Source organism: Triturus cristatus, chromosome 1_2, assembly GCF_964204655.1.
Source record: "Triturus cristatus chromosome 1_2, aTriCri1.1, whole genome shotgun sequence".
NCBI classification, from domain to species: domain Eukaryota; kingdom Metazoa; phylum Chordata; class Amphibia; order Caudata; family Salamandridae; genus Triturus; species Triturus cristatus.
The window spans coordinates 519,417,805-519,432,688 of record NC_140580.1 but is presented as its reverse complement, the minus strand read 5'-3'; the positions used below and the strand labels follow the sequence as shown (position 1 = coordinate 519,432,688).

The following is a 14,884-nucleotide window of genomic DNA, read 5'->3' as shown; positions in this document are numbered from 1 at the left end:
TCTCCCGGCTCCTTAGCAGTCAGTTGGGAAAATAAAATCCCCCTATAATTTTTTTCTCTCAAAATCTCCCACTTTCATAGTCTAAAATGTTGGCATGTAAGTTCCAGGCCCCTGCCAATACTAGTACTTATTAACTTAGCCTCCAATAAATTCTGTGAGCGCCTTCACTCCTTCTCCCGAGGCCTTCACAATTTGCGCCGGTACAGGGAATAAAGCAGGAAGTTACGTCCTCTCCCGCCGTCTCCGGGGCAACGTGTAAACCCCAGCGACACTGTCAGAGGCCGTGATTGCCCGTCAGCTGAAGAAGCAGACGGCGGCTCCCGCCCGCTGGAGGGAAAGACAGGCTGTGGGGCAGCCGAGAGAGAGACCGGCCGGGCTCACCCGCACACGGCACCGCTGTTAAGTTCGGGGCGCCAGCTGAGGAACAGAGTTAGAGACCACTGGCTGCGCTTTGCCCACGGACCAGCGAGCACAGCACCATGCCCAAGGGTCGCCTCTACAACCCGTCCACCCAGCGTGATGGCATATGGGTAAGAGTCTCACTGGGCGCCCCTGCCCACAGCAGCTAACTATTAGTAACTAACGCCCGTGTAAGTAAGCACAAGTGCACTCTAGTCCCGTCTGTGCATAGGGGCGGTGCACGTCAGTGTACATTCCCGCAATCCGTTACTTAACCACTGACCGCCTCATCTAAATTAATGTGGGATTGCATGTATGTTGTAGGAGGTAGTACATTCAATACATACATGGTTAGAAGAACAGGGAGCGGGACGGACGCTCTCCACAATTAGATTTTCCCTTGTCTCAGGAATGTCGAATCAATAATGGAGGTCATCTAATCTGTCATATGCTGTTCTAACTTTAACTTTTTTTGTAGTTGCGATATTGCTGTTGCAGAAAAGTTTCTAATGAACGTGAAAACACAACAGAATGCCCTTATGCATGATATTAAACCTTTTTCAAGTTGTTTCTTAAAAAAGAAAACAATATCACGTATAAGAAATACCAGTGCATGAAATGGATAATTAGAAGTGCAGGTCCTCTGTACCGAGATGTACTGGATATGGACTGAAGGAACTAGAGACCACTTTTTGACTGCCCGCAAGGGCTGAGAGATCTGACACAACCCCAACCCGCCTCCACCCCGCTGTCTGTGCTTTGGTTACTTTTGTCTGTAACAACAGACTCACTCAATACTCTCCTTGCCGCTGAACAGTCAACCATTGTGTATTGTATTGTAATTGCATTTATATAGCGCTTACTACTCATAACGAGGCGTCAAAGCGTTTTTTCCGCGAGTAGCACGCTACTCCGGAACCCATAAAGGATTATTGGGTATTAGTATAGTGAAGCTATGAAAGTAATTTGAGTGGTTGATATGTTAGTCAGTCATTTGGATTGAGATGGATAGTGGAGGGATAGACGAGGGAAAAAGGTTTGTATTTATATAGCGCTTGCTACCCTTGATGTGGTGTTGAAGCGCTTTTTCGGCAAATAGAACGCTACTTCGAAACCCAGAAAGGGTTAGTGGTGAATAAGTATAGTGAAATATGAAAGTAATTTGAGTGGTGGATATGTTAGTCAGTTATTTGGATTGAGAAGGATAGCAAAGGGGTAGAAGAGAGATAAAGGTTTGCATTTATATAGCGCTTGCTACCCCTGATGAGGTGTTGAAGTGCTTTTTGAGCGAGTAGCATGCTACTCTGCAACCCATAAAAGATTAGTGGTGAATTAGTATAGTGAAATATGAAATTCATTTGAGTGGTGAACATGTTAGTCTGTTATTTGGATTGAAAAGGATAGTGGAGGGATAGAAGGGAAGGATTTAGAATTCTTTTTTTTTTGTTCATTTGTTTTGGAGCTCATAGCAGTAGTAGGAGGCTTGGGATGGGTGAAAGGGAGTTGAAAGGGGATGAGTCAGGGGGAGGGTTTAGACAGGCTTGTTTTGGGCATTGGAATCATAAAAAGAGGTATGAGATGAGTCAAGGAGGGTTAGAGTAGGGAAGAGTCTCGAAAGGTTTATTATGGGGATAGGGGGTTTGGGATGAATGAGAGAGTGGAGGTAATGGATATATTGATAGAGGTATATGGTGAGAAACAGGCTCGTGAATTGGAAAGAGTAGTAGAAAGAGTTTGATTTGACTCAGAGAGTTGAGCTAGAGGATATATTGAGAGCGGTATAGGGTAAAAAATAGAGTAGTGCATTGGATATGCTGAATTAGAAGAAACGTTTTAAGTAAGTAAAAGTAATAAATATATATATCCACAAGTAATAAAGATATAGATCCATATGTACATAGAAGGTATATAGATGCATAAAGGAAGGTAGTATTTGTAGATTAAAGATGCATTAAATAAACTCTGGCTTTCAAGTGTTGTTGTACTTTAAATTAGTTTGATATATATATATTTATTTTTTATTTTAGATAAATAGTGAATCAACTGTAAATAGGTATGATAAAAAATCTACTTAATATGCAATCACTTATATACATGTTAAAACATAGAATAATGTAATTATCAGTAATATGTACACTTGTTAAGCAGAACTAATGAATATCTATATATAAACATTTTTTTAACATAAGTATTCTGCACGTTTATACAAAGCAATACACATTTATAGGTACATATCTATAGTACAAATAAATGCTTAAATACAGAGAGATATGCTGTATATTTCTGTTTGTGTATGGTAGTTATGTGGGGAAAGAGCCAATTCTTGAGTAGTTTTCTGAAGAGAAGGTGGTTATCCATGGATCTTATGTTGGGGGGTAAAGAGTTCGATACTTTGGCTGCATGAACAGAGAATGATGCGCCACCCATTGTTTATTTCTTGAATCTTGGGATTTTGAGGCAAGGTGCCACTTTGGAGCGGATGTTCCATTGTTGAATGTGTTTGGTAATTTTATTTCTGATGAAGAGAGGTCCCGTTTCATGTATCGCTTTCTGAGTGATACAAAGCAGCTTGAACGTGGATCTTCTGGCAACGGGTAACCAATGCAGGGCCTTCAAGGCAGGGGAGATGATATCTTGCGGTTTTATATGTTAGAGTAGTCAGACAGCTGAGTTCTGAATCTGTTGTAGTCTTTTCAAGGTGATCCATGGTAGAGGCTATTAGCGTAATCGAGTTTGGACAAAAGAAGGGAAATGTTAGCCTGGACCTTGTGTAGAAATCCCATATGGGTGAAGATAGATTAGTCGCAGAGTTTTTATAGTAACAAAGTTTTGATCTTGCTAGTTCGTCCACTTGGTCATTCATCGATAGCTTGGAGTCCATGGTTGTTCCGAGGTTTATTACTTATTCGATATTTTAGGCAGTGTTCCCAGATCACCAAGCCACATGGCGAGCTGGTCATAATGTTTCCAATTGCCACACATAGTATTTCTGTTTTGGAAGCATTCAGTTTGAGATGGTTTCACGTAATCCATCGATCCACAGCTCTGAGACAACTGAAAATTGGCGAGTTTCCAATATCTTTGGGGCATTGTAGTTGAAGGAGTATTTGCGTGTCATCTGCATAGTTATAGCATGTGAGGTGAAATTGATTGATCAGGGCCGGTAATTACTTCATGTAGATGTTGAAAAGCATGGGTGAGATAATAGATCCTTGGGGGACCCCTGATTTTGTGAAGTACAGTTTGGACGAGAAAGGTGGGGTATGGAAGACATTAGTTCTGTTGCAAAGATAGGACACAATCCAGTCTAGAGCAGTCCCTTCTATGCCGGCTTCTTGGAGTCTTTGTATCAGAGTGTCATCGTCAACCGTGTTAAAGGCAGCCGAGATGTCCAAGAGAAGTATCGCAGCAACCCCATTATGGTGAACTGTGTTCTTCAGGTCATCCCAGATAGTGGAGAGGGCAGATTATGTGCCTCTTCCTGGGCAGATTCCCGTTTGGAAGTCTGAAAGAATGGCATTCCCTTCAATTAATTGTGACATCTGGGTGAAAGCTGCTCTTTCTATCAGTTTGCCCAGGAAAGGTCCATTTGAAATCGGTCTGTAGTTGTCAGGGTTCAGCTGGTCCAAGTTTGTTTTTTCCAGTAATGGGTGTATGTATGATTCTTTTGAGTTCTTCTGGAAATATGGAGTTGTTGATGATTCTCCTTACTAGAGTGTCAGCAGAGGTTGTCAGAAGAATTATCTTGAAGGTTTGTGGTTGACACGGGTCAGAAGAGCTGCCGACAGGCCTGCCTACTTTGACCAGGTCCATAAATCCATTGTGTGAAATGTGTTGGAAGGAACGGAGAGGCTGGGTTAGAGTATTCTTGGATTGAAGCTTTGTAAAAGGGTTAGTACTGATGCTTTGTCTCTGTTTTAAGTATGAATCAAAACGTGTCTGCTTTGTCCTTGTAATGATTTGCCAGTTTGTCTGTAAACTCTTGAGTAACGAATGAGCTGCTTCTAGGCAATTTGGTTTACGAAATTCATTGAGAATTTTATAGATTTCTTTATTTGCACATTCAGCATTTTAAATTCTGTCTGAATAGTATTTTTTCATCACTTTTTTGATAGCTGACTTGTACAATCTGTTAATTTTCTGTAGGTGAAGTTTGCCTTGGTTGGCGTTTGTTTTGAGCCTGGCACATTGCAGCTTTCTAATTTCTTGTTTTATCTCTGTATTTCTCCAAGGTGCTTGTTTTCTTTAGTTCGATTGTGTGGTTTTTAGTGGTATCATAATACATAATATCAAAAGCTTCCTGTAGCCACTTATATAGTTTTTGGACAGAATTAATTGTTTCTAGATCTCTACTGAATGTTAGTTGTGCTTCTAAGTGTTCCAAATTGAGTTTGTTCCACTGCCGATTGGTGGATGCATGTAAGGTGGTTTTAGGTGCATTGCTTAGTGTTGTTTTATGTTGGAAGGCAAGCAAATGGTGGTCTGACCACATGACTGGAATCAGCGTTTGAAATGTAACTAGTTCTGTATTAGCAAAAATGACATCTAGGATGTGCCCAGCGAAGTTGCTCAGTCAGCCCTATTTTCCAAGAATAAGAACAAAACATTTTAAGGGCATAACAATAGAGGAGTGAGCTAATAAACAAAGTGTACAGAGCCAAGGGCCTGGCTGTTTTGGATCTAACAGCCCTCCCATAAGACTAGCCTTGAAATCTTTGGCAAATCGTGCAACAAACAGCTTGTAAAATATATGATAAAGTCTCTTTAAATTTAAAAAAAGAGTATTTCTTTAACATATGGAAGGGTTTCACTGCAGTACATCAAATTAAACCTCTGCATTAATAGGTACTTATTAAACATGAACTTCACACTTGAGGCCAATGCCATTAGTGAACTAAGAGGCAAGTCAGTTATCCTGCACATTATATATTTACTTGAATATAAGTATACAAAGAGCTACACTGTAGTTCAGTAAATCAAACACAGGATGTTTTTGTACTGCGCACGTCCAGAACTTGTGTATTTGGAGGTGCTTCCGTGTGTGATAATGGAGAAAAGGGAAGCTAATTGAAATAAAATATTTACCTAAGACCACATAATTTAGTTAAGTAGGGAAGCTGAATTTGATCTCAGATTTTCTGGATTTACTTTGTGCTATTCAGCCACTTACTAAGTATCTCGTTTTCTCTCCTTTTTCATCAAATATTAATGTGTTGTCTTTAATTCTTGGTGCCTGAGGTTAGACGATAAGGAGCAGGCAGAAGTCTCGTCAGCATGTTTTGAAGTCAAGGTTCCAAGAGGACTTTGAGCTGAGCCAGGCATTTGACTTTAGCCTGGCTCCAGCTTTCAGTGGCTTGCCCACCTCCTAGAACTAGAGACAATGAAGCACTGGCAAAGCCAATAAGTCTCGCCTATGCAAAATCTATTGGCTTTGTCAATGTTTTTAAGATATGTTGCATAACAGCTAAGCTGCTGTGCAACATGGCTTAAAGTCAAGAAAAAAGTGCTATGACACAGCCAGTATTAACCGCATCATAGCGCTTTCTTTTTTTAACGCCATGTTGCACAGCAGGCGCGCTCTGCTGTGCAATGTGTTTTAAAAAGTAGAGGGGGGGAGGAGGAAGTAAAACAAGTGGCAAGGGAGCAGCATTAAAGGACAGCTGGAGGAAGAGGGGTATCAGAAAAACAAATCAAGGGAGGTGCGGGGAGGAGGGATGGAGTACCAGACGGGGTAGTAGAATGGGGAGAAACGGTACTACCTCTATCACAGCATGAGCAGCAGTGGGCACTAATTACGTTGAATCAATCTATGCTTGGTCCATGACCCACAGAAAAGAACGGGAGTGACCCTTCGCCTACGCTGGCCACACTATGAGGATGCAAAGGAAATTGACACTGAAGCCAACAAATGGTATGTAATGGGTGGGATCCAGGCCATTTATTGTACACAATAGTGTCTCACAAGCGAGAGAACATGCCCCACATGTGCTGTCATAGGTTCGACCTAAAACTAGGCCAAAGAGACAAATAACAGTTGGGGCGAGTAATATATTTTTTGGCAAAATCAGAAGGATCTAATAATAAAATACAGCTGTGCCGGTACAGATCAGAACATGCACAGCACACACATGACCTACCAGAAGGGGTAAGACATTACATATTTATGCAAACATAGGATACATACTGGTTCGGGCATCTGAGTCTATGAGGAATGCCTATGCTGAAGAATTTCTAAAAAATACGTATAAAAAATGATTTTGAGGTATGGGCATAAGAAAGTTATAAGTGAGCTTTGAGACATAAACGCCCATCAGGCCCAAGAAAGTTCCACGAGTTATTAAACAACAGTGTGTCATGTTTTAACTGAGATCTGAGAGTTTAGTAATCAAGAGTGTTGCAATTTCAGTTTCGTCATCCTGATCCCGATGAACTCGGAACAATCACTATGCAGAGTACAGTGGCCATGTTGAAGAACGCTGAACTTTTAAAAGCACAAGACCCAGAGTGGCGATCACCATTGAAATTCTGTGCTAAGCCCCAGGTAAGTTTGCATCAACATATATGTCTGTTTTGGGAAGGACTAGGTTAAAGTGGCCAGTGGAAGTAGCAACCTTGATGTGCGTCACAGGAGTGCCTTCCTGCAGAGCTGTCGCTTTTTGAAACCTTCATGCAGATCCACAGCAGTGATGAGGGATGTCTCTACCGTGAGAACAGTAGTGTAGTGATAGCTGCACTTCAACTTGTAAGGAACTTTTGTGATTAAGCTGTGTAGTGAACACTTACCGAGGTGGGAAATTGTCCTTCAGCTCTCTTTCAATGGAGAATTTCAGGATGTTCTTCAACCAGCAATCCTTGGCAATGGCGTTCCTTTTCCAATATCAGTGATCCCTCACCTGTGAAAACGACACTAGCTGCCTGTAATTAAACACATTTAATTTAAGGCCCTGACCTTTGCCTATAGAGCACTTGAACAAAAAGGACCTTTTATGTAAGAACGAGATCCAAACCGTATTGCCAGGTTAGAACATTGAGATCGAACGTATACAAACTACTTCAAGTTCCTCGGATCCCTAAAGCTAGGAGAGGGGGGGATCATTTGTCTATCTCACATCAAACTTTGGAATTATTTCCCACTTAGCCTTCGTTTAGCCCCTTATTAAGCTATTTTTTTAAAGCAATCTTAAGATTTTTCTCTCTAATCCTTATTTGTTGATTTTCTTGTTTTTTGGGATCAGCTTTTTTTCTTAATTTTACCAGGCAGGTTACGCTTCATAAATGTTATCGCTGTCTGTCATGGTTTCTTTTTGTCACCTTGATCCAAGCCCATGATCAATTCTGCTGTACTTGGTACTGCTATATTATTTGTCTTCTGTCCCAATGAAGTGAAAACCCTTATGCTGCTGCTCACACTCTAAAGGGACAGAATCTTGCAAGTCTAGCACAAAGGGGTGCCATTTTGTAAGCGCTGTAGTAGATTACTGGTGACACACTACAGGCCAGCTTTGGCACACAACACACTACCTCACTAAAATGGCCAAGATCACAGGAGAGACCCAAAATCAAGTACAGCATGCCTCACCCAGCCACTATCCTGGGAACTAACATCGCAAGTGCACGAAATAATATGAAAATAACATAAAAACACACACTATCTAAGCAGAGCACACTTACTCAAATGTCAGACCAGCGACAACTAACGTTACGATACCGCGGTACATACATGAAACTATTGATCTTGTCTGGGGAATACTTCTAATCAAGAAAGGTCCAAGTCATAACTGTAAACAAGGAAGCAACAGGGATGTGGTCTAACCAAAATGCAGACCATTTTGACCCGTCTCATCGAAACCTCGGCAACCTGATACAGCTCCTTTGAAGTCGTAATGAAAAATTAAAACCATAAAGCACCCCTATGTCGATATTGCAAACTGACAGCAGCAGATGAACAATGTCCATGTGGTTGGCTCCTGGTTCACATTTCAAGAAGGCCTTGTGCCTGTCCTTTGCGTCCTAAAGTATACTGTCCCTACTTTATGAGATGGAAGCTAACGTCCCTCCCTCCCTCACTACCTAAGCACCGCCAGATGAAGCATTCCAAAATGGCTGGATACTGGATTACTAACAACTGCCCAAACCAAAGGACATAAAACTGTAACCCATAAAACAACTATCACATCCTTGGTACAAGAGGTTTGAGGAAAATGTCACTACTCATACTTGCTGTAGTAACAGGCTAAAAACAAGCAGCTGCCCCAAAAATAAAAATACATAGACAATTAAAAGAATTACTCAACATCTCTAACCATCCACCACATCACACCAGAACTACACATAGCTGACATGATCAGATTCACCAATACTTTGCACCTCTGTATAGGTAGTTTTAAACATACACATGCAGAAGATGCCATATCTCTGTACCTAAAAACAGTATTTACAGAAACCAGTAGTCTCATGAGGCAGACATCCAGGAGAACAATAAGGAGACTTAATCCAGCAGTGCTGCGACGGGAACATTTGACTGGAAGAATTCACACAATGGAATCAGACCATCTTCAGTGTAATTTCTGTCAATTAGTGATGCATTTTGAATGTAGTGGTATTTAAATTATAATGCATTTACTGCTGCTTCTACTTACTTTTATTGTATGTAATGCAACGGGTAACACAATAAACTGTGATGATGAGGATGATTTAAAAAAAACCTTAAGGGGCTTCCAGGCTCAGGCACAACCAACCCCTTTGTCAAATCAGGGTGGCTCTCTCTGCACTTCCTCTTTGTGCTGTGCGCATGTCTCCAGTGGTGACTGCTCCCTTTGAGGGTACCAACATCTCAAGGGTATCTGGGTTGAAATCCCATCGGTTTGTAGGAAATACCAGGATAACCAGCTCCACCACTCAGCTTTTCTTTGCTGCACAGCAGTGATGTCAGCCTCCAAAAAAAAAACAGCACTGTTCGTTGTAGCGCTCTATGGGATCCACCAAACCCAAAAGATACAGTGGCATGAATATGAATTTGAAAATGAAGTGCTATGTAGTTAACTTCAAAATACCAAAAACGAGTTAAATAAATGGGTGAACTGAAACATCTTACCCGAAACTTTGACACTCCAGATGTATGCTGTTAATTCTTATAAATAATGATAATGTTTATGGTCTTTATGATCAGTACCAAAATCCCCCAATTATATAGTGAAAACAAGGGACAAGGTAACATGAAGTCAAACAAAAACCCAATCATCTTGTCAACCGCGGAATCACCTCTCTCTAATTCCCCCTGCATATGTGGTCCCTGCAGACCTTTAAAGAGAGCTTTCCGCACAGAATCAAGACACACAAGGAGAAACTGCAGGTGAACACGTTTCCCACCAATACACACCCTCATAATGATTTAAATAATCAACATAATCACACCCTTGAACGGCTTCTCATCTTTCAAATAGTGGCATTTGGGCTGTGGATTAACATTTCAAAAAGGAATAATACGAACAAGGCTGTTATTGAGCAGACGGTCAATTGTCAATTCTGGACTACTCCATCAAGACACTAAGCAAATATTTGGAACTGCACCAGTCAAATCTACGACTCAGAAAATCGGAGACTGAGCCCAGAAACGGAAGAACATACGTTATGGGCAAGTGACTAAGATCATAGACCCTGAACGGGCTCATTGAATCTGAGGCCACATACATCACCTGTTGTACCCTTAGCCCACTCAATATCACTCCCCTTTCGGTTGCACGCATCACACTCTCCACTCAGTTATGGTGTGTTGCAGGTAAGGTAAGGAAACATTAGAAAGGTACCCCCGATATACCACAGAGGTAAAAAAATTACAGAACGTATCTGTTCTGTGCTACTCCTCCCGAGTTGTTATGGGAGTGAGGGTTTTACGTGCACAAGTGGTCAGTAACTGTCATACCGGAGAAATCTTGTTCTCGCAAGGAAAATACAACTTGAAAGCATCAATTGTTCTGCGATAATCGTAGGAGCTGTGTAGAACGTAAAATATCAGATTGTGCTATCTGAAGGGAATTACCAAATCGAAAGCTATTAACATCTAGAGATAGAGAAAGAAGGTGGCATTAAAAAAGTGAAAAAAGTCATTTGTGTTCCAGGCATTTTTAAATTATGAAAGTCAGGCGATAAGAGGCCGTATGTACATTCCGAAAATCAGAAGCCCTGACACCAAAGATCTGTGGCCATGGCAAATTCATCAAACATCTGAAGCTATGGGAAAATTCAGGTGATCAGAGGCCAGTGCCAAACACAGTTCTGAGGCTGTGACCAAACACAAAAGCTGAATCCATTAGCGATCTGACATCAGAGGACAAAAGGGGGACAAAAAAGAACAGAATCCATGCCCAACCACAGAAGATCAGTGCTGACAGACATGCACAGACGAGTATAGATGTGTCGAGGTCACAGACATGCTCAGAAAAATCTGATGCATTGGACTGCTTCAGGAGACCAGGAGCCAAATGTATGCTTAGAAAATGAGGAACCTCCCTGCATTCTTACATGGCCCTCCAGAAAGTGCTAATATTTCATAAATTTACATTCTGTGACACATCAAGAAGTACACAAAGAAAAACAGAAGAAGACATTGTAGAAAATTAGTGAGAATACAATCTGTGAAGATCTTATTTGGCATTCTAGTTCAGTTTAGCAGATCTATTTTTGAAAATGGTTATAGAATCAAAACCTATTTTTTCTGTGTATTGAGATGAATAATGTTTGTAGAGGATATGCAGAGTCCAAGTATGAGGCTCAGGTGCAAGCATTAACACTTCTGATTTCATGGGAAGTGCAATGAAGACTTGTGGGTGGAGAAAAAATACATACAATTTGTTTGCGGTCAAGCAGTGGCCACTGCAGGAATTGAGGATGTGGTGAATCAAGGATACGGCAAAGGTAAGGGATTGTACAGTCTAGAGAGATAAAGATTTCAGTGAGGACGAAACCAATCCCGTGCTCTATGTCCAGGCCTGGGGACACAACATTTTCAAATGTAAATCCGGGTGAATAACTGACCGGTTAAAGGTATCCTAGCAATTCAAGCTGTTAGAACAAGTGCTGCAGGAGGATTGTCAGCAGGGTGAGGAGGGAGCTGACTGTATGGTGCATAGCAATCCAGTGGACACTCATGAGAAGAGGACAGTATATCCCCTAGAGGCACAGCAAAGAACAAGCTAGCAGAACAGGGTTACATGTCTTGGTGGCGTGATGAGATACTGCAGCATATGCAAGCAGTTAAGCTTTATATTAGGGTTCTGCACAAAAGGGTAGGCAAAAGATGAATAATTGTTTAAGGTGTTATGTAAAACATGGTCATGGCATAATGTTAGCCATGGTTAAGTGGTAACACTGAGACCTTGTAGAAGTATGACAATGTCGCAACACTGAGACAATGTTCGAGTATGCACTTAACCAAGTATTATTAATTGTTGTAGATCTATAAAGGCAGGGTACAATGCATGGTTAGATGCTGTGAAGATGTTCTTCTCAAATAAAATATTCGTGAGCATATTTCCGGAAGATAAGCAACGGAGTACATCGCAGCTCACAGGGTAAAGAGCTCCAGATCTTCAGTGTGCAGGCAAAAAGGAGCTGGGCTCTGAATTTCCTGCTATGTGAAACTGCAGATTTTCAGACAGTTTTTCTTTCATACATAGCGCCCCTAAGCCTCCAAAAATTGAGAGTTTGCTGGCCACGTACTTCAAGATATTTGGTTCATTGGTCTTGTAGACAAAGCCGGCCGTTTTGAAGGTGCATCAATTTTCTATAGGGATCTAGTGTAGTGTAATGCAGATTCAGGTCGTGTGGTCAAAGTAATGGGTGACCAAAATGAGATGATTTGTAAGAGGCAGTCACTATCCCTCAAACATTTCTGAACACTAGTTGGTGACCAAGATTGTGAGGAACCTAATCACTCTTCACATGTATTAAACATGACAGGGACTCCATACAATGATTACTTCTTGTATGAGATCCAACTATACAAACAAGAAACTTTACAGTTGTGTCCATTTATAAGCTGGTCTATGAAGAGGCATGCGTGCACTGGCTGAGAATAATGGGCAATATCATGACAAAAATCATCTTCTAGGATCATTGAATAGATCATTTCAATGTCATGTGGGGTTGATCAAGTGTGTAGCAGCACAACTATCTCAATTCAAACCAGATGATTGTGATTCGAACACATAAACACAGTGATGTAAAGTTTAGTATGCACATTTTAAGTCCGTATGATCAGACTTGAAAGAAGCCGTTTTAGAAAGAAAGCAATAAATTAAACTCTAAATGCTACAACAAACTGAACAAAATGTTTGAAATCCAGCATTCCCTATGGTGAATTCCCCAGAGGTAAGTGTAATTGTAGGAAGGTGGAATCTGACTAATGGTTGCTCCCAACTTTTTGCCTGGTATTTGAGTGGTTTTTGACTAGTCTGGCTGGGATCCTGCTATCCAGGACCCCAGCCTATCTGCTTTCTCCCTAAAACTGATGTGAAGTACCCTAGGTACAAACCAATTGGATGCTGAGGATGCCCTGACAGTCCCTTGTAGATGGTACCCTAGGTACCCAGGGCATGGGTCCCTCAGTAGGCCTACCAGGGCTGCAGCACTTATTGTGCCACCCTGGGACAGCCATACAAACTGACACCACCAGACCACTACTGTAGTCTGGGTAAGGTGGTGCTAGCACCCCTTACAGGGATATAGGTACTCTATATCCCACCCCATTACAACACATATACTCTCATAGGTCACCCCTATAGCAGGCCTTGGTAATCCTACAAGGCAGGGTGCTGAGGTATGTGTGAGGGGGGACCCCTACATGAGTAGGGCCTCTCTGCAACCTTCATAAAATCATTGCTGGGTTGTTTGTAGTGTAGCCATACCATATACTCTTAACCGCATTATAAGTCTATCGCGATAACGCGATAACTGGAGAATGGCTACACAGAACCATATCGTGTTTGGTGTCAAACATGTAGGAATCATACCCCCAGTCCAGCCATGGGCATGAGTGTACGATTCCCCCCTGCTAGAGGGGCGATATGGGAAAAGCGGCAGAATTTAGACACCAATTTAAAAGTGCACAAGCAGTACAAAATGGCTACTACCCGCCACCTACACGACCCTGGCTGGCTGTTGCTGGGGAAAACCCCAGCCTCGCCAGCTGGACAATAGGGCTCCTGTGGCAGGGAGGTGCTAGCATATCCCCAGACAGGATAATGTGGATTGGAACAGGGTGGGTGCACCAAATGTCCTTTCAGAGTTGCACGTAGACAGCTGCAGAAGCCTCATTCAGCATATACCGCTTGGAACCGGTTCAGGGGCATCCTGCCCCTCGCCCAGGCGGGAAACACACAAAGGGGAGAGGGTGTAGCCACCCTGTCCCGCCTCACATCTCATTGGTGGACACTACTCTGGACACTCCCCTAATCTTGGGGATAAAGGTGAATAACGTGGCCCCAGAGCCTCAGATTAATCTTGAACTTTACATTCTTGCCCTTCGACTTGCTGCTGCCCAGCTGACGGAAGAAATCTCCCTTGGGATAAAGGAGTTATTCCCCTGCTTGGCAGGCACCTGAAACACTGCAAGTGACCCGGTTGGAACTTCGCTGCTCTCACGAACTTCGACGACTTCCAGAAACCTTGAGGTGGGTTTCCAGCGCATCCCAGAGGCCAGTGAGTGTGCTCAATGAGTTTGGGCACCGTGGACTGCGTGGGTGCAGAGATCCCCAATACCCCAGGACACCAGCCACCTCTTGCGTAGCACACGACCCTGACCAGTGGGGAAGTTGTGCTTTGGCCCATTTACGAGCCAACCACTCTACAGCAACTGTGCCAAAGATCAGCGCCCTAGCCCCCTCCGGTGGCCCGTGGGTGCCCTTTTACGCACTCCAAATTGCCGCCTCCCGCGGTCCCTTGTCTCTCGACTTGTGGGCCCTAGCGGAGGTCTATTTCTACAATCAAGAGTTCCCCTGGTTGCTCCAGGCCTGCTCTACAGTCTCCTCGAAGGAGACCTCTCCCAGACCTCGTGGGTCTGCACTGTAGCAGATTTGTTTATTCTTCGTGGGTTGCGGTTGCCAAGGCTTAGTGGATTCAATCCGGACACTAACACCGCAGCGACCCTCATCCGACGTGGGACAGTTGTCCTCCTGAAGCTGGCCTTCCTTGAAGCCTCCCGGAGCCCGTGGCTGCAGATCCAAGCTACACCACTTTCCACCTGAAGCACCCGACATCGAAGGGCTCTTTGCTTTGAGCCTCCTGGTCACTTTGCCGTGACCCAGACTCTGTCCCCTCTGCTTTCAGGTACTTCTCTACAATCTTCACATCTTTGATCTTCACGGCATCATCGACGCTTTTGGCTAGCAGAACTTTTTACTATTTTCCCATTGAAAATCAGCCCGCGACCCGACAGCAGAAACGACCTATGCACCCGGCTTCCCTGGGGCAGGTAACAGTGGTACCT

At 42.8% G+C, this 14,884-nt stretch overlaps 1 protein-coding gene across 1 annotated transcript in view; it reads left to right on the top strand.

Moving 5' to 3' along the window:
• The first annotated feature begins 270 nt into the window (after positions 1–270).
• Positions 271–14,884, top strand: part of TEX36 (testis expressed 36) — a 47,347-nt gene continuing 32,733 nt past the window's right edge. Inside the window, exons 1-2 of the mRNA XM_085615003.1 lie at positions 271–530; positions 6,806–6,940. Coding sequence (XP_085471129.1) covers positions 480–530; positions 6,806–6,940 — 186 coding nt within the window. The 5' untranslated portion in view covers positions 271–479. The remainder of the gene's footprint in view (positions 531–6,805; positions 6,941–14,884) is intronic.